The sequence below is a fragment of the Armigeres subalbatus genome, unplaced genomic scaffold (assembly GCF_024139115.2).
Source record: "Armigeres subalbatus isolate Guangzhou_Male unplaced genomic scaffold, GZ_Asu_2 Contig1657, whole genome shotgun sequence".
Classification (NCBI taxonomy): domain Eukaryota; kingdom Metazoa; phylum Arthropoda; class Insecta; order Diptera; family Culicidae; genus Armigeres; species Armigeres subalbatus.
In genome coordinates, this window is record NW_026942458.1 from 76,577 (window position 1) to 97,301 (window position 20,725).

Sequence of the window (20,725 nt, forward strand, 5' to 3'; positions counted from 1 at the left end):
ATCGGCATGGTGTCGGATAACAGCAAATATCTTGACATCGTCGGCATAGAATACCCTGCATCCAGAAGGAAGGACGAATCCAACGTCGTTCAAGAAAATTGAGAACAACAACGGCCCTAAATTGCTACCCTGTAGTACTCCCGAACAGCATGTGAAATGTTCGGATTGTGTCGATCCAATGTTTACACAAAGTTTGCGGTTTTTCAGATACGAGCCGAACCAATGTACTAAATCTGGAGAGACGCCTAGCTTTATCAGTTTCGCAAGCAATATATCGTGATCAACTCGATCGAAAGCAGCTTTCATATCTGTATAAACTGTATCCACTTGGGCTCCTAGCTCCATATTACGCAGGCACAACGATACAAATGGAACGAGATTAGTTGAGATCGACATTTTAAAAGTAGAATCCATGCTGATCAGGTGATATATACGATTTACAGGCAGCAAACAGTGCGTCATTCACAATTATTTCGAAAATTTTTGCGCATGCAGACAGAGATGTGATCCCTCTGTAGTTTTCCGCGTCTTGCTTATCGCCTTTTTTGAACACAGGGAACATGAAAGAAAATTTCCAGCGCTCAGGAAATGTACTTTGACGCAGGGAGAGGTTGAACAGCTTAGACAGCGGCAAGATTAACTTGGCAGAACATTTCTTCAGAATACACGGTGGGATACCATCAGGGCCTCCAGTGTTGGAATATTTTAGCTTATTGATAGCCAATTCAACCATATCCAGGCTTACAACGAAGCTGTTGAAATTGACTACATCGTTGGGTGTATCAATGAGTGCCGCCTCCACTTGAGAAATTGAGGCACTAGTGTCGTTGAAAACTTGCTGGAAGCGATCCGCCAAAAGGTTACATTTGTCAACGACAGATCGAGCGCGTCTGTTTCCCAGATAAATTTCAGCAGGAAGGCCTCCCTCATTCTTTTTTGACTTCACGAATGACCAGAATGACTTAGGATGACGACGGAGTTTTTGCTGCATACGCCTGGTGTAACGTTTGTATAGAGAAAAATGTTGTTCCTATTAAAGGAAAAAATGAACGATGAAGTAGGCTGTGCGCGTGAAAGGTCGTTTTTTATCCGTTGTCAAAATCTTGTAATATTTTTTCAGCGAAATATTTTTCGGATTTTATTCTATTATGTTCCGGGTTTGGCAAAAATCTCACCGGGTACCGTATTGTCCAAAGCTGAAACGGCGGTCGGAGCCAGCACCGAGAAGCTATCGTGAGTGTCAACATCACCATCACCAACGATACAGACGGAGTCGGCAGGACTGTGGACGTGTGGAACTTATTTGGATCTGGAGCTGGTGAATAACCGTATCCAAAAGGAGGAAAATTTGCGAGGAGGAACAATTCTGTAAGAAAGGGACGCTCGTTGATTGCTCCGGTTTGAATTGGAGGATAAGTATAATTTCATCCAAGGTAAGATCAATTAGTTACATGTTCTGAGCAACAACAGCTCATTTTGCATCCATTTATCCATACATCCATGCATCCATCCATACCGAGATAATTAAATTCTATCGTTGATTTCTCGTGCTACTTGAAATGCCCCGTTTTGCCATAACATATTATTGTATTGATCTGTATTTCGTATGTCACATGGCGTTCATTAAGATTTTTTTGTTTCTAAATCCTTCTTCATAATTAAGTGATTACAATTCTCGGGTACTTATTCAGAAGGACGTATGTGATTTTGTGGGCAGGGATTCAAATGTCGATTTGTCTAATCTGATGGCACTCCCACGCAAACCAATACTACCAACATGTAGCCGAAGGCTTCTCCTACTTGTCTGAGGTGATGGTTTGCGTGGTAGTGCTATCAGATTGGACAAAACGACGTTTGAGTCTTTGTTTACAAAATCACATGCGTCCTTTTGAATAAGTACCCGAGAATTATAGGTAATCGAGGTTTGTAAATTTGGTTTTAGGATTAGATTTAATTTTATTATGTATTTTTTTTTACCTTTCTCGTTTCAGAGAGCGAGTAATGGCGCTTTAGCCTACACTGAAAATAGCATTGTAGTAAAAAATACCATATTGATAGTTTAATTTAAATGCACAACACCAATTGATTTGTGCAGACTACATACCGCATTTATTTCATCATTTTATGATTCATATTTTCATCCTGATAGGATACAATTTTTGATCAAAATTAAATGTCAATTTAAATTCTAAAAATATATAAGGGGGGAAGGGGTTTTAATTTATTTTTGCTCTTTATCGTTTCAGAGAGCGAGCAAAGGCGCTTAAACCTAGGCTAATTAGCCAGGGCAAGGCTAATACCTTCGCCCCATCCGAGGGAAATCATCAGCCAGGATAACGGAGTGATATAAATTTCTTAGCAAAAACACTTCCAACGTTTTTTCACAAAAGTTCTATCATTTGCTTATAATGATACTCCTAAACCTCAAACTCTACCAACCATCCAACTCCTTGACATCTATGAGGGCGTCGGTGAGTCGCTGGCCTCTTGTTAAGTAGATGTCATATCATCATTTCCTTCCCTTCCCTAGTAACGGAGAAGATGGGCGTGGCCAGCAATGGTAGCTTTCATGCTTTATCATTTGGACCCCCAATTGGATTGCCATTAAATCCCAAATGGAAAACCATAAGCAATTGGGGTGAAAGTGTTAAAGAATATACATGACAGCTATCAGTATGCAATCTACGAAATACTCCGTTACAACGCAACGCAACGCATACGCCTGGTGTAACGTTTGTATAGGTAACGGTTGTAGATACGATAATTATTGCTTGCTAGAACGAAGGATCGCTTGGTGAAAACATTCCTGGATTGGCTGTATTTCCGAAGTGATTTAGCTCTTAAGGCTTCATGACATGTCATTCAGAATGGCTGCCTTGCGGCTTACCAACACAGTCAAACAATCAACCACCCCACCCACCCCGATATGAACAGACAAATTTAATTCATATATTGCCTACATACCTGACCATCTTCTCACTAAAAAAGTAAATCTGGACTTACTTCTAAGTTCAATCTATGCGGTGATATGATGATATTACCACATAGCGCTAATTTAGGGAAGATATATAAGCAAGTGAACAAAGTGAAAAAAATCCCCCCAGTAACGCACTATGCCAACGACGTCGCCGGCTTCAACAATCTGCACGTCGTCGGTAGCGTCGTATGCAAGCAATCATTGATCAGCAGCAGACAGTGATGTCGATATGAACTATTGTGAAATCATAGCGGAAACATGTAAAATATCGATTTAATTAATCAATCTTTTCCTAACGCATTATGTATTGATGCAATAATAATATGTTATTGATTCTGTTTTGGGGTGCGTTTCAAAAATTGAAAAATCGGAGCAAAAAATGATTTTGTTATTGGTGCGTTTGAGCAGCTGGCAACAACGGTTGAGGATGTAAACATAAACAGCCAGCATCGTGAAAACATAATTCATAAATATTCACCTAAACCAAAGAAAAACTGATGCTTTTCTGGCAAATTCCATCAGTTAATCCCATACTTAGACTGTATTGATTGATACTGTTTCTAAGTTGGGCTGAATTCTTCCGAATACGTGCAATGTTTACTGTTGTCGGATGTTAACAAAAAATGAATCCCACGTGTATGCTTACTGAATTGGTATTGGAAGTTTCCACCACTACAAATCCATGGTTGATGATTTTTATGATACAAACACATAGCAATTTGAGTGTCACAACGCTTCACCTTAAACGTTTTAAATAGCGAAGCCGCGCATTGCCCCATGCAGGCTTAGGGGCAGGCCGACGAAGAGGAACGCAGTCCGAGATTATTTGACTTAGAGTCGTCAATGCTTTCAAACGTATCAACAAGTCGCCAGTCGATCTGCGTAAGTGCGTGCTTCATAGAAACGAGATCCACCCTATTAAAATCAAACGCCACAGGATCTTCTATGTTTTCGAACTGAATAGGGATGGAAATATCAACCAGTGTTTCCAAAGCCGGGTGATCAGTATCAAGTCCTATTAAAGGCTCAGGAGCTTCGGATATGAGTTTGAATCTCGAGCCTACCAGTCAGTGGATGGGAAGGTCCGTTGTGATAAAGGGTCTATCACAAGCCTCGGATAACCTGGGATAAGTTGTCCACGAGTCTAGTTTACATTGATTTCGTGAGTCCGATATTGTAATCGTCACGTTGAAAATTTAAGTCAGCAATGTAAACGTATTGCCTAGTGCCATACAACGTAGATTGGCCTTGGCCCGGGGATGCGTTGAGTATAAAAAGAATAATCGATTTTGGGACCTAAACCAATTTTGAAATAACTAAGATAGAGGACTGTGAGTAATGTTTCTACAGTTCTTTCCATAAAATCTAGCACAGAAATAGTTAGTTAGATATAAGTAAACTTTATTATGGTAAATATAACCGGACTCCCTAAACGACATTTCCAACGTCAAAAGATGAAACTGATCTGCAAAAATATCTCACCCTCCCGTCGATTCCAAACCTATGCCCTACCCGACTAGCTAACATCAATAAATACACGAAACAAGATCAACAGAACCAACCACCAACTCCCACCTTCTAGTAGAAGAACAATTCCGGGAAATTATTTTCGTAAATCGGTCGCTGCTGGTTCATCTTGCTGTTTGCACCATCCACCAACGACGACCCAGCCACCATCAACTGGCTGCTGCAGCTGATTTGCCGCTCGGCAGACAACGAGTTAAAGATCTCGTTTAGCTTGTTCTGCAGGACGTCGTGCTGTGGTTCCGTTCGGCGGACCAAATCCTCGAACGCCGTTTCGCGGAACGTTCGTACGATGGCTGCCTGCTTTTCTCGGGCTTCCCTCTTGTTGGCCTCTGTCGGTTCCGCTAGGACCCGCTTCATAGATTCGAAATTGAAATCAACCGGGAGGCTACGCTTCTGCACCCCGGGCGAGCTGCTAACCGATTCCACGTCGTTGTAGTTAGCTTCCACGATGCTGTTGCGGGCGGCACCTGAAATACGAACGAAATTGTTGAGAGTGTTGGAAAATGGCACTGTTAGCGTAAGGTACTTACTGGTGTCGACCCACGAGTGGCGATGCGCGGACATATCGGTTTGATTCAGGGCATATGGAGTTCCCGTCTGGACACGGTTATGCTCTAAACCAGCCTGCTGGAGGCATTCCGCCACGGCGAGCTTATCTATCATCAAGTGCGGTTGGTTCGTGTTGAGAGTGCTCGGAGCCGGTTTGTCGTTGTCCATCAAGGGAGGCAACAGATAGGTGGCGTCCTCTATTCGAGATTGGATAACTTTCTCGGCGTACTCGACGAGTGGCCCAATACCGGTGCAACGACCAATCAGGGCCAGTACTGAAATGGCAATGCTGTGCAGATTGCAGCGATGTTTGGGTGAAAGCTCTACTTCGGTGAGAGCCACCTGCTGGACACTGGGAAACATAAAGATAGGGTTTTTATAAATCAGACATTGGTTATAGATATATTTTTTTACCTCAGCACAAACAGCAGGAACTCCTGCACCGTTTCGTTGCATGCCATCTCCACTACCATCAAGCCCGCTGTGTTATACGAAGACTTCAGCACTTCCACGTTATTCTCCTGGGACATTCCGTCCAAAATTGCCTGCAGTATGTTTGATCCGTATTTGTGCGTGAAGAGAATGTCCGAGCGCGATGCTTGTTCCACAGTCAAGGTGGGATAATTGCTGACCGAAATCACATTGAGGAGATGCTGATTCTGGTGGCGATCGAGCAGCTGCTGAAAGATTTGCATTACAATAACCCGAATTGCAACGGAAGAAGCGCGAGCCATTTTGAGTAGCGGTTGAAGGAATGATACGGGGAACGCTTTTTCGAACGATACCGTTCGGTATTGAGTTCCGACTTTTAGTAGAGATTTCAGGAGAATGTTTTGCAGGAGTTGATCGCCTTTATTCTTCTTAGACGGATCCGGAACGGTATTCATGATGAAAAGCATAATTTCGATCTTTTGATAATCGGGATGATGATTAGCAAACTCTCCGAGTGCATTGATGAGAGCTTCCTGGTATTGGGTCTCCTCGGGAGAAGATTCGTGTTGTGTGCTAACCGATGTTTTTAGATGCGTCAAGAGATTGTTGATGATATCCAAGGCGGATGGTCCAACACTTTCACCGGCCGCGATGGCGATGATCTTGGAGAGAACAACCGCCAATGAAGTTCGTGTCTTTGGAGATGATGCCAAATTCTGATCCAGATGGGACATCAACGTCTCTACGACCGTGTAGGAATACTGTGGCTGAATCGAGATCATTACAATCCGGAAAGTGTCGATCGCGAATCGATTCGGCACCCACAGCTTGTGATTATCCAAATGCGTCAAAAGCGGCTTCAGTACTGCTCTAATATGTCCAAATGAAGCCCTAGAAACTAACTCCCTTAGCACTGCTTCTGCTAAAACCGGAGGCGTTGAAGGAGTCGCCTCTTGATCCACCAGTTTACTTCCACTCACTGATTGCATATTGAACAGCAGCGACGGAACGATTTTTTCCATATGTTGCTTCTCCCAAATATTCTCAACCAAATCGTCCGACACCGTTTTTCTGATCACACCCTGCAGTCCCTTAATTCCAGCCATCCGAATACTGTCCCTTAGCTCTAAATCATCGCTATTTCCGTAGCACATTGAACTGAACTTTGAAATGAAGAAATCGTACCGCCTATGGTAGGAAGGCGTATCCTCCTCGATATTTGCAAACCGCACAAACGAATTCGTCGCCATGATTTGCAACGTTGGGTTCATGTCCTCCATCAGCTTCTGCACCATCCGGAGAAAACTCTCCACGAAAAGATTCAAAATCTGCGCGTGACAAGCCATTAGCAGTAGATCCATCGCTTCCATTGCGATCTCCACAAACTTGTACCGCTTTCGGTTGATATCCTTCGAAGCCCGCTGATACAGGTACTCCCCGATTCGGTCCAGCTTCTCCGGCGATCGGAGCGAGTAAAACGTCAACTTTTCCATATTGGACTTGACCAGACCGTCCTCCGGGTTGACCGGAAAAATGTTGTCCACCAGTCGTTTGTAGCGGGGCCGCAAGGCCGAACAGCAACCGCAACAACCTGGAGGCAAAGTAGATTAGGGACAATAGATTAGTAATGAAGTGGAAAAGACGGATTAAGCAGCGTATATTTTTCGAAAGTTAAAAAGACCTTCAAGTCTAAGACCTAAGATCAATATATTTTCTAGTGGATTAAAATTGGTATCCGTTCTTTGTCAAAAGAACTAAACTTGCAAAACCCATCTGCCACCCTACATGGATTTTTTTTTAAAATTTAACGATTGTAATATAACATAATAATATTATGCACAATCGAATAAGTACTGTTTTCTAAATAATATTTCCGTATCGTTCATAATGCCAACATGGCCGAGGCAGTCTGAAGAAAAAAAAATCAACACTTTTCATATCTCATACGAACCCATCATTTTGCGGTGTCAATCCTACAATTTGATTGTTTTCAAAAGAAGAATATCACAAATGCAGGAATAGAAACACTAAACGTATAATTTGGATGGGATTTGGACAATTTAAAACATTTTTCCTGCAGCACTTTGACGACAAAACTTTAAAATTACAAAAAATTACTCATATTGCATTTCTCGCTTAACTTTTGAAAAGGTCCTAGGTAACATTTTTTCATGAATTTGAATACAGCAATCAATAGCTTTCATGTTGTTCTGTTGATTGCGCTATTCAAATTAATGGATTAATGAAAAAGCTAAATCTGCCGCTATGAAATGAGTAGATAGCGCCACCGTAGACCAGTTCCTTCAAAGCCTCTTGCATGTTAACCTACATATACAGTAGCGACTTTGTTTTGATGCGGTGAGTGCAAAATGAGTTACCTAAAATAGTCCATTCATGAAAAAAATGTTACTTAGGTCCTTTTGAAAAGTTAAGCGAGATTTTATCCGTCACAAAATATGCCAAAACGACTTCGTATACGGAACGAATAGGAAAGTGGAACATAACAAAATCAGCTGTTTGGAACCAGCAGGACTGGAATAAAGCCAAACATCAGGCGACGAATGCAGGGGTGGGTGATGATTCAAGTCAAGCTTAAGGTGAAGGTTGGTTTAAATGAATTATTGGCAGTGGCAGTTTTCAACCCGCCGCTGCCATAATCAAGGCGCTATCATATATGCCCAAATAGCCAGCATGAGTTATCCGCCAGAAATTAGTATGGCGAAAGACATCTAACGCGGGTTTTCTCAAAATTTGAAACTTTTTATGAAAAACTATTTGGTACCGGTCTACACTGCCAAAAATATCTATTTAAGATATTTATATGTGTCGCCGTTATACATATTTGCAAGAGCTCCATCCTAATATAATCGATACAGAACCACACATAAATTAAATAATTGCTAATTCGAGACCACACAAAAAGTTTATTTGGATATATATTTTATTAGTAGTTCGCAGGGAGAATGGTTATGTGTGCGCTGATATAGGGTAAAGTGCCTAATAGTGGACCCCCAACCAATAGTGGACCCTCCAGCCATTTTTGCATTTTTACAGCACAATGTAAACATTTTGCTATGAAATTGCATCGGGACAACCTACACTGACAAAAATTCAATCATATCCATTATGTGTGGCACACATAAATTTTGACTATAGCATTTCCCACATAACGGCTATGTGAATGCGCATAGCACATATGTGGAAACACACATAACCCTTATTAACTAATAACCTTTATGTGGATTCTCCTATATAGCAAATGGTTATTAACGCACACATAAAATTTATTTGTTAATTTCTTTAGATTTTTGCCAATAAAAATGTGTGGATTTTTATTAGTGTACCTTAAAGTCCTATGATTTGATTACATGCATTGGAAACAAGGATGTTATCGATCATTTAGTAATTTGCGTTCGATCATTTGGCAGAGTTGTAGAAAAACCTTCGCACTAGAAGTCCAACACACAACACATTTTGAAATTCACATTCTGGAATGAGTTTTTGACAAACTACTAAATGATCGAACGCAAATTACTAAATGATCGATAACATCCTTGATTGGAAAGGTTATGGATGGCACAATTAGATGCTTTTTTACAATTCTATGAAAAATAAACGTCCATTATAGGATAATTTTGGGGGCTCCGTAATAGGGAAGAAGAACGTCTCGAAACGGAACATAAAAATCAAATGAAGTGTCGACTATAGGGCGAATTCAGTCAGACTTTAAAATGTTAATTTCAACAAATAACGTCGAGTATTTGAGTGTTTTATGTATGTATCGTGAAGTCCCGTTACGCTGGGATATGGATACTCTGAAGTAGTGCGTAACGGTGTAAATCCGGTCATATCGCCAGGCTCGGTTAAACACTGAAACTGACAATATGACGTCTCTAACCCCGAGTCCCAAGGTGTCAGGCGACCCGTGCCGAGGGGATGAATGGCCTGGGGGGTGAAACAATTAGCCAGGCAGTCAACGGAGCCTGTAATGCTGGGTAGACACTTTTCGTGTTGCATTACGGAGTAAGATCTACCACACTGTGCTCTAGTTCTTACTATTCTTGTTAATACTTATGAGTGATGCCAAACGCAAGGAAATCAGATCTCTGTACAAAAACGAATCCGGAACTCATTAGAAGACGCAAAAATATGTTTGAACTGCAGTACCGATGCATGGTCAAAATCAGTATTATCCCACTTATTGTTGAGCCGAAACTGATTGAGGAGCGCGCCTTTGAGAGTTGGTTATAAGCCGTTTCTGGAAGGGTATAAATAGCGGTACCTTAATCTAAAGAGGCCTTACATTAAGCATGAGAAAATATCTGAATAAAAAACGACTACTTCATTTCTTCTCAATAGAAATGGAGCAGAAAGACATGCACTAAACAAATGACACGGGTATACTCAAGGAATGTAAAATAACAACATTGCCAATGACAACAACATTGTCCTCTCTTGTAAATGTTGGGACAAACTCAACTCGCAATAAGCGTTTGTCCCAAACTGCAACAGAATAGGACAATGATCGCCTACCGCGCATTTTGAGAAGTAGTCGGTTTCCGATGATGTTTTTGGTTAAATAAGTATCAGTTATCATAGCTTAGACATAAACTTAACTATCTGTTGACATGATTTGTGTTTTACTTCTGAAATATACAAGTTATCGCAGTTTGAAAAGATCACAACAATTACCTCTCCATGTTTGTTGCAAATAAAATGGAACGCAACAATGTCTTTATCCTCTGCAGATGAGGACAAAGAGTTATCGCTATTCTCTTTTTTTCGCTTGTTTTTGTGGAAGGAACATTGAAAGCTTACGATATCGAACAGCCGATGTCAGTAGTGTATATGCAATATTACATTGATACAAACACGCAGCAACACCACCTGTCGCCTGACAATGCAAATATTGTAATTATACCATCAGGTGTAGTGGCTGTTGTTAAAATGTTAAGAAAGGGCTTCAAGCGGATTTTTTTGCTAGAATGCAACTGACGACCTCCTGAAAGGAGGCTTCCGAGCCTCTTGAAAGGAGGCTTCCGAGCCTCTTGAAAGGAGGCTTCCGAGCCTCTTGAAAGGAGGCTTCCAAGCCTCTTGGAAGGAGGCTTCCAAGCCTCTTGGAAGGAGGCTTCCAAGCCTCTTGGAAGGAGGCTTCCAAGCCTCTTGGAAGGAGTCTTCCAAGCCTCTTGGAAGGAGGCTTCCAAGCCTCTTGGAAGGAGGCTTCCAAGCCTCTTGGAAGGAGGCTTCCAAGCCTCTTGGAAGGAGGCTTCCAAGCCTCTTGGAAGGAGGCTTCCAAGCCTCTTGGAAGGAGGCTTCCAAGCCTCTTGGAAGGAGGCTTCCAAGCCTCTTGAAAGGAGGCTTCCGAGCCTCTTGGAAGGAGGCTTCCGAGCCTCTTGGAAGGAGGCTTCCGAGCCTCTTGGAAGGAGGCTTCCGAGCCTCTTGGAAGGAGGCTTCCGAGCCTCTTGGAAGGAGGCTTCCGAGCCTCTTGGAAGGAGGCTTCCGAGCCTCTTGGAAGGAGGCTTCCGAGCCTCTTGGAAGGAGGCTTCCAAGCCTCTAGGAAGGAGGCTCTGAGCCTCCTGAAAGGAGGCTTCGTAGCCTCTTGAAAGGAGGCTTTCGAGCCTCTTGAAAGGAGGCTTCCGAGCCTCTTGGAAGGAGGCTTCCGAGCCTCTTGAAGGAGGCTTCCGAGCCTCTTGGAAGGAGGCTTCCGAGCCTCTTGAAAGGGGGCTTGCGAGTCTCTTGGAAGGAGGCTTTCGAGTCTCTTGGAAGGAGGCTTCCGAGCCTTTTGGAAGGAGGCTTCCGAGCCTTTTGGAAGGAGGCTTCCGAGCCTCTTGGAAGGAGGCTTCCGAGCCTCTTGAAAGGAGGCTTCCGAGCCTCTTGGAAGGAGGCTTCCGATCCTCTTGAAAGAAGACTTCCAAGTCTTTTGGTAAGAGGCTTCCGAGTCTCTTCAAAGTAGGCCTCTGAGGTATTTGGAAGAAGGCTTCCGTCCATTTTGAAAGAGGCGTCCGAGCCTTTTGCTGTGTGCACTCAGCGTTAAAAAAGACGCTACGTGTGCATCGGCCCTTAACTGTCAAAAGTTACGTCAAGTGTCCTGCGGTGTTTTGCGTTTGAAGCATATTATTCCGTACGTCACACAAGAAAATGTCGAAGAAGCCATTTCCATCTATTTTGAAATTTCAAATAAAACAATGTTTTTTTTTTCGAATTTTGAGTCGAAAGAAAAGCTGACGCGTTCAGTTTGATTAGCTTTATAGTTTCCTGAGAGAAAATCGAATATGTATTTATTTTAGGACCCAATTCGCGGCGATCGATCTATTATAAACATCATAACTTTCTTTAAAAATACCTTCGGACATTCCTCCGAAAATTTAATTAGAAACTCCTCAACACCTTCGGATATTTATTTAGAAACTAGCATACCCGACGTACTTCGTTTCGCCTAAAACCGATCGAGTTATTTCGAAATTTCTGTTTCATTTGTATGGGAGCCCCCCTTTCCAGAAGAGGGAGGGGTTTCGAACCACCTTAAGAACCTTCCCCGGTCCCAAAAACCTCTGCATACAAATTTTCACGCCGATCGGTTCAGTAGTTTCCGAGTCTATAAAGTTCAGACAGACAGAAATTCATTTTTATGTATATAGATTCTCTCGGGAATCTCTTCGAAAATTCATTTATAAAATCTATTACGAATCATTTAGAAATTATTTCGTAAGTTCCTCGAAAAATTCACCTGAAAAAACACTTCTGAAAACTCCTTCAGGATTGTTTTCATTCTTTAATAAATTTCAGGAAAAAAACTACCAACAAAATTTCCGGAATAATCCCTGCATGAATTTTGTATGGTTTTACAAAAAAAAGGAAGTTCCGAAGAAATTTCTGGATAAATTAACGAAGATCTTTCCATTGGATTTTCCGAAGGATTTCCTGGAGGAAACTCAAAAGGAATCAATGGAGACAATTTTCTAAATTATTCCTGGAGTAGAAAACAATTCTGAAGGATATTTAGAAGAAATTTTCAAATTCCTGGAAAAAATTCAGAATGAATTGGGTTCTAAAGCCCTACATCGTTTATGGTTGCAAACGATAGTGCAACGGTCAAGAATACATGACCCCATAAATTTTAATATTAGTGTTTGAGTGTTTAAGACATGTTTTGAGCAAAGCAACGTTTGAAAAGGCATCATATCAGAACGAATGCACCATCAGCCCAAAACGTCAGGCCCATATATTAAATGTCAAAGGTGCTATAGTGCGTTTGAATCATATTATTCCGTACGTCAAACAAGATCGAAAATGTCGAGGAAGCATTTTCCATCTATTTTTTTAATTTTATAATAAATAATGCAGTGTATGTAATTAAGAGCGGTTACACTGTAAGAATTGGAACAAAATTCATCTGGCATTCCCATACAAAATCGTGTTCCAATAGACCTGTGCAGGAGTTCATCAAATTCACTCACCTGATGGATTTTGACATTTGAGCGGGTCGTCTTCTCGAACAAAAGTTCATTTTGCGTTCATTATGCGACCCGCTCAAACGTCATAATTTCTTGGGGGAGTTCATTTTGCGTTAGTCTATCGAGCAATGTTCCTTTCGATTTTTGAGTCGGAAGAACAACTGACGCGTTCAGGATGAAAGATTTTCGGATAGATTTGGCGAATAAATTCCAACATGAATTAACGATGGCATTTTCAACAGAATTTACGGAAACCCGATTGGAAATTGCAAAAAATAATCCTAGAATTTCTTCTAAAATTCTTTTGAAAATAGATTAAAAAATACTTTGGAAATTTTTCCAGGATTAATCAAACTTCTAAGAAAATCAGTTGTTTTTCATTGTCCTATGAAATTGCGTATATAATTAATTTCCAGAGAAATAATCGATTTAGTGGGTCATGTGCCTTATTGTGCCCCACCTTAACTCCGCCAGTGGTCTTAAATAAAAGATTGTGCACAATTATTGTTGTTTTTGATTACTTGGCAAGCAAACCGTCTGCTAGCACAATTTTGATAAGAGTTTCAATACGTTCAGAAAGGTCTCTTATATTTTAGTCTTCTTGCCCTCAGATGCATACATACTAATCTACAAGCATTTTGAGTGGTTGAAACAGTGACCCATTCTCACCCCCATTTGACCCATTGTCATCCCGACGACGGTATATAAATATTTACATCCATGAATTCGGTCAACCATTCGCTAATGCTGGAGCCATATACCCTACATTCAGCGCCGTAGCGTGCAGTTGGCCGGGTTGGCCCCCGCCAAGGGCGCCAGCCCTCAAGGGGGCGCCAAAATCAAGAATTACGGTATGATAAAAAGAACAATGTTTGTTAGTTACTAAATGTGTTGATTGTTTTGTTTAGTGTTAGGAAAGACACTTATGCGAAATCCACGGGATGAATAGAGAAGTCCTCATTTTCCAGATTGACCCAATAGATAGGGAGAAGATTCCGCCCTCTACGCACAAAATATTAACGATAGGAAGATGGAAATCCTTCCTATCCAAATTGCTTCAACCGGGTGTTCTGATGGTATTTTTATATAAAAATATATAATTGTTTCATACGCAATATTAATGACATATTTAAGAGATATATTGGAATTCGCTCACCAAATTAACCTTCGGGGAATTTCCTGGATATAATCAAAGAAAATGTTTCGTTTTCAGTCAATATCTTGAAATGGGAGCTCAGAAATTAGGAATTGCTCAAAGTTTGAAAAATAGAATTCTTGATTCAAAATTCTTATCCGCGGCTTGTTCCTTGTCGGCCACTGATGTCAAGGGAAACCTCATACGATTGGCATGGATGGAACACACGCCGATCTCAAAGGTTTGAAGGTGTTCCGAAAGATGCGTGCATATATGAGCAACGAGCTATCATCTTGAAGCACTGCATCGTCACCAGAATTCTGCTTATCATCGGCTGTTCCCCTGTAAAGACTGAATGCATTTTGGAGTTTTGGAAATACTTCCGTTGGATATTGGCAAGAAGTGATTCTGTTGGAGTGCCTTCTGTTTCTTTGCCTTCGGGACATCAGAATCATTTTCTCGGAAACTAACGAAACTCGGATTTAGGTAACTTCATAAGTGTTGTACATTATATTCCGATATGATCTGGATAAGTATTGATCCTTATTCCGAACGCTGATTTCGAGCAACATTATGTGAAGATCATTCTATTCTTCACCAACTTATTCAGAACGGATAGTGTTCTTGTCATCTAATGACTTGAGATCTTCAGTGAATTCACACAATTGCTAAAACCACAACTTCATGATAAATTCAAAATAAAAATAGATTACTAATTATTTTTTGAAGCTGAATTTGAATTGAAGATGAAGTGATTTTTTTAAAAACGTTGACAGAGAACATCCGAACACTTTCAATGACTCTATTTGAAGCCCATCTAGAAAAGTCTAAGCATCTTATACTCAAAAATTGTGGATCGAATTATTTTCATTTTTGAACACTTATGTCGAATTCGTTTTTAAACCTGGGTCAGTGCCAACCCGAACCCTGAATAAAAAAACGTTTTCAGTTCCATCTGTCATTGGATATGGTGGTGTGCGTGGCATCGTGTTTGTTTTGATTCGAAACATATGATCGACACCATACCGGACTTTACCAGTGCACTGGCAGTTTGTGGGCCACAACGAATCAGATCATGATAAAAATGATCAAGTACGCGCTCTGATTTTCGCAAATTACGGAATTTACTTTTGGATGGATATATCTACCCCAGATTCTCTATTCCTTTTCGCTTCTTCAGGAATTCCTCCGCAAGTTCTTGCAGGCATTTACTCGGAGTTTCTTTCCGGAATTCCTCCGGATGTTTCTTCAGGCATTCCTTCGGAAATTTCTTCAGGAATCTATTCAGAAGTTCCTCTTCTTCCTGAAGTTACGTTCGGAGCTCGGGAGTTCGTTAGGAAAATTCCGAAGTTCCTTCAAAATTTCCTTCGGAAGTTCCTTCAGAAAATCTTTGGAACATTCCTTAAGGAATTCCTTTGAAAATTTCTTCAGGAATTCCTCCCAAAAATACTTCAAAACTTCTTCCGGAAGTTCCTTCAGTAAATCATTTGAAAGTACCGTCAGGAATTCCTCCGGAAGTTCCTCCAGAATTTCCTCCAGGTATTTCTCCGGTGGTTCCTCCAGGAATTCCTCCAGAAGTTCCTCCAAGAATTCCTCCGAAAGTTCCTCCAGAAATTCCTCCGGAAGTTCATCCAGGAAATCTTCCGGAAGTTCCTCCAGGAATTCCTCTAGAACTTCCTTCAGGAATTTCTCAGGAAGTTCCTCCAGGAATTCCTCCGGTAGTTCATCTAGGAATCCCACCAGCTGTTCCTCCAAGTATTCCTCCGGAAGTTCCTCCAGAAATTCCTACGGAAGTTTCTCCAGATATTCCTCCAGAAATCCATCCGGAAGTTCCACCATAAATTCCTCTAGAACTTCCTCCAAAAATTTCTCAGGAAGTTCCTCCAGGAATTTCTCCGCAATTTCCTCCAGAAATTCCTCCGATAGTTCCTCCAGGAATTCCTCCGGAAGTTCTCCCAGGAATTCTTCAGGTCTTCCAGGAAGGTCTTCCAGGAATTGCTCCAGCTGTTCCTCCAAGAATACCTCCGGTGGTTCCTCCAGAAATTCATCCCGAAAGTTCCTCTTGAAGTTCCTCCAGGAATACCTCCAGAAGTCCCTCCAAAAATTCCTTCGGAAGTCCCTTCCGAAATTTCTCAGGAAGTCCCCCCAGAAATACCTCCGGAGAAATTCATGGAGGAGCTTTCGGAGCAATTCCTGGAAGAGCTTCCGAAAGAACATCCGGGAAAATTATTGGAGGAACATCCGAAGGAATTCCTGATGGAATTTCGGGAAAAATTTCCGGAGGAATTTCTGAAAGAACTTCCGGAGAAATTTCTGGAGGGACTTCCGGAGGTACTTCTGAAGGATGTTCCGGAGGAATTCCTGGAGGAACTTTTGGAGGAATTCCTGGAGAAACTCCCGGAGGAATTCCTGGAGGAACTTTCGAAGAAATTTCTGGAGGGACTTCCGGAGCAACTTCCGGAGGAATTCCTGGAGGAACTTCTGAAGGAATTCTTGGAGGGGCTCCAGAGGTAAAATTCTGAAGGCAATTCCGGATGGATTTCTGGAGGAGCTTAGGGAGGAATTTCTGGAGGAACTTCCGTAGGAATTTCTGGAGGAACTTCCGTAGGAATTTCTGGAGGAACTTCCGAAGGAATTCCTGGAGGAATAGCTGGTGGGATTCATGGATTAACTTCCGGAGGAATTCCTGGAGGAACTTCGGAAGGAATTCCTGGAGGAACTTCCGAAGGAATTCCTGGAGAAACTTCGTAGGAACTCTTGGAGGAATTTCCAGATGAGCTTCTGGAAAAAAAATATGAAGGAATGCCTGAAATATTGCTCTAATACATTCTTGGAAGAATTCGCAATGGAATGCATACAAGACTTCAAGGAGGAATACCTGAAAGAATTATAAGAATTCTTTGAAGAATTTCCGTATGATTTTTTGAAGAACTACCTAAATAAATAATTAATGAGGGAATTTTAGAATAAATTGCAATTTGAATTATCGAAGGCTCATAATATTTCCGTTTAAAACAAATTATCCTGGGATTACTGAAAAAAGTCCTAAGGGAATTTAAATATAATGCAAATGTTGACAAATATCATAGGAAATAAAAAATTTCCGTAAAACGGCTTTCGATGCGCATTCACATTCTTTATTAAATGCACAAACAGCTTCGTTTTTACTCTGGTTTGTATTTCCCTTCGGCTTGTTTATTCCACCCATATGGTTTTGACAGTTGAAGTGCAGTTGTATTGGTGAACCTGGTGAGAAACCGTGAAACAACACAGTGCGAACCCGACAGCTTTGGGGTTGGAACTAGTGCGAACCTAGTTCCAACCTGAGCGAATAAAAAAACACTTTGACAGCACTTAGGTTGGAACAAAAGATATTTTAGTTACTAGATAAAGATTGTCGCTTCGGTTCCCTTTGTTCTGCTGTCCGAAACATGTGTGGTACATACCTGTCAAATCGTATGGATTTTCCTTCTTTGACATTTAGCTCCCCTATCCTCGCCAGCAAAAGATGTTCCGGACAGCGACGACAGCGACAATCTTTATCTACTAACTAAAATATCTTTTGTTGGAACTGGTTCCAACCTAGGTTGGAACTTTTTAAAAACGAATTCGACATTAGTTGATCGCACTCCGAAGTGGACTTTGTGACTTTGAACTGGTGGACTGGTGGACTTTGATTGAAGTTACCACTGATGAGAAAAGAACGTGCAACCTAGCGTTGCTGGTTACACCGTTGAAGGGTATGTGTAATCTTATATCACCTTATATCGTACTTTGGAGAAATAGTTCGGAAGTTTTGAGTACATCTCCTTCTCAGAGTTTTTCAAATGGACTCCCTCTGAGGTAGTCTCAACCGGAAAAATTAGACGCGACGTGCGGTCTTCGAATAGAGTGGCGCTTAAGGGGGAATGAAGGTTGACAACACACCACTACATAAATCCGTATTTTTTGAATGAGTGTTTGTGATATTGCCCGGTGTTGCACTAACACAATCACAATTTTCCGAAGGACGGAAAGAGACAGACGACATACCGCCGGTGGTAAATCATTCAGGAAGCTGTTTTCTGTGTTCTGTGCCCAACTTTCCTTGAGCCTTAAGCCGCACAATTTTTAAGAGCATCGGCCAGTTCTGACTACCCTGATAAAATGACTACTTTTGTCATCAAGGCTTTCGTAGATTAGCAAAAATAATCTACAATATTCACTTTCAAAGCACCCACTGCCTCAATTCACCACGTGGCCCTCTTGCTTTTGATGGCGATTCCATCCACTTCAAAGTTGGATTTTATTAACCCAACGAAGTACAGCAGTTCCTTACATATTTTGCAAATAGTAAAAATTTCACTAAATTTCAACTATTCAGGGGCATATCGCCGAGTTTTTCTTGCTATTTGAAGCATCTTCAATCCACTGAACTAAATCTTACTTTTGATAGAGATTCAAAATTATATTGGAATGTAAAATATTACATATTTTTTTCTTAGTGAGAGAAGGGCGCCCAAAACAGATTTCGCCAAGGGCGCCGGGAACCCACGCTACGGCTCTGCCTACATTTATTTATTTTTCTGTAAAAACGAATCTATTATAAAAAGGTTACCACAAGATCACAACAATGAATCGCCTGCTTTGAGCGTAATTACAGCGGCACACTAGGAGTTAACTTTCTGAAATCAGTATGGCGAAGGGCATCTAAGGTTCGGTGTGGAATAACACCGTCTCAAACGTTCGTACGCTTCCCCTTCCAATGACTCTCGATTGTTATGCGTATGCACTGATTTGTTTTGGAAAGTTACGTAATTTCGGGCTCAAGGACGAACCGATAAGATTCATGGGAAATTAGTTCAACGATAAGCAAAGAGTAGTTAACTTACATCCTTCGGTGCACTTTTTCACAAACGAATCCAGAAATTCTGGCATCTCCACTGGTTCGAAGCAGCATCTTATCATCGACATTTTTTTTCTGTTTTGAGATCGTTGCACTTTATGAGCCTTTTAGATTGATTCAGAATTACTTATTCTGGATGAATTTTGTTTTTAAAAGCGTTGTATTTATTTAATTTACATATTTAGACTATTGATTAGATCACTTGTATTAAGCATATCGATGGAAAAAAGAATGCAAATTTAATTAGGATTGGTCTATTTATAAACTTTAGGTAGACTTCAATATTAGAAAACAGAATTCGATTCTGAATTTGTTAGAAGCCCAACGATTTTAGAATAACACATCTAACACTATTAAATTATCTTACAAACTATGAACATATTTCACTATTTTAACTTGAATTTCATTATTTGGGAAAACACTCAGATTCCAACTTTTCCTTCCATGTCACACTTGTTTCACCAAAAAGTTCTGCTTAGAAGTGGCAAATTTCCACCCACTTCCGATTCCACGTCATGCGCAGTTCGGCATGGTTCGTTTCCAGCCCGGTCGGTTATCATTCACTGACTGAACGTAGACAACAAACACAAACAGACGACACGATTTCACATCACAGAAGTATAGATAGATAGGTGCTACCTTGCAATCTCTGGGGATTTACCATCTAGTAATGGGATTTCGTACTGATGATGACGAAGAAAATCAAAACAAACAATGCGTAAAGAGTGCGCACAGCGACCCCCAAATTAGTGGAGCTGTTTGTCGCGTGTTATCAGCTTATTCACCACAAACATACGCTCGCGTTGATACGCGAGAGATCGTGAGCGACAGACGATATTCACCACACCACCCTCCACGATGGTCGGCACAGTGCCTCAGAAACGGGCGCTAATGGAGCATGGCATTGAAAGCGGTAAGCCAACTGCAACGCCAGAGGATTCCTCTGCTCGCTGCAAAACAATGCGAATGGCCTTCCTTTTTGATTTGAAGAGGCTCTCGATGTTTGAGTTTATGAATGAATACACGCTGATTGGATTGGTACGTGGAACCTTTGCTTACAGCTGATCTACCTTGGTGGCAAAGGTTCCTATTTTTTGTTTCTCGTTTTCTGTTATACCTACTGTCTTTAGATTTGATTGCCCTCAACTACGTGCTACTTACATACATATAGCATGTGGTGGGTACAAGTGAATTTGGAATGGATTTGGCGTTAGCTTGGAGTTAGATATGTATAGGTACTGTACATGAATGAGCAATGACATCTAATTATATTTTTAAAGTACAACGTGAAATTAGTTCAATATTTTCAATCTATGCTGATCCATTGTAGGTATTCACTTCATAAATATCATTGATAGTGCTTTCTTGTGATAAACGAGCTCACTACTTAATTGCCATGTCTAGCTGCCTTTGCATACAGATTAACTTGTCCTGTTGGCGAATTGCAGTTTTTTTCGCACATATGGCGTTATATGCGTCCGTATTGAGTCTTTGAGACCGCTTCAAGGTTGATCGGCTGTCGGTTTGTAAGTCGTGTGCAGGAAAGCTCCTTGGTTGCTGGTATAGCATATGGTACTAAGTTCATGCAGCACCATTGCATTGACCAGCATGCAGCATTGAGCGTTTCAAAGAAACTACCGATCGATTATCAATGTGTTAAACTGTTAATTGGTTAACCTTTTGTCTGTGCTCTGGGGTCAATGGGGCACTTGGAAATGTTACCATTTCCATCATTTTAAAACCAATTCCTACTAATGTTTGGTAGT

The 20,725-nt window shown here is 41.1% G+C and overlaps 1 protein-coding gene across 2 annotated transcripts; it reads right to left on the reverse strand.

Moving 5' to 3' along the window:
- Positions 1-4,366: 4,366 nt before the first annotated feature.
- LOC134203200 (protein EFR3 homolog cmp44E-like) lies at positions 4,367-19,391 on the reverse strand. Of its 2 annotated transcripts, none has more exons than XM_062678083.1 (4): positions 18,946-19,391; positions 5,468-7,076; positions 5,035-5,405; positions 4,367-4,971 (listed from the first exon to the last, which is right to left on the reverse strand). In XM_062678083.1, the coding sequence occupies exons 1-4, from the start codon at positions 19,025-19,027 to the stop codon at positions 4,556-4,558; spliced, it is 2,478 nt and encodes an 825-aa protein (XP_062534067.1). In that variant the 5' UTR covers positions 19,028-19,391; the 3' UTR covers positions 4,367-4,555. The 2 variants fall into 2 exon arrangements, with proteins under 2 accessions (XP_062534067.1, XP_062534068.1); XM_062678084.1 differs by lacking the exon at positions 18,946-19,391 and adding an exon at positions 7,437-7,613.
- Positions 19,392-20,725: the final 1,334 nt, after the last annotated feature.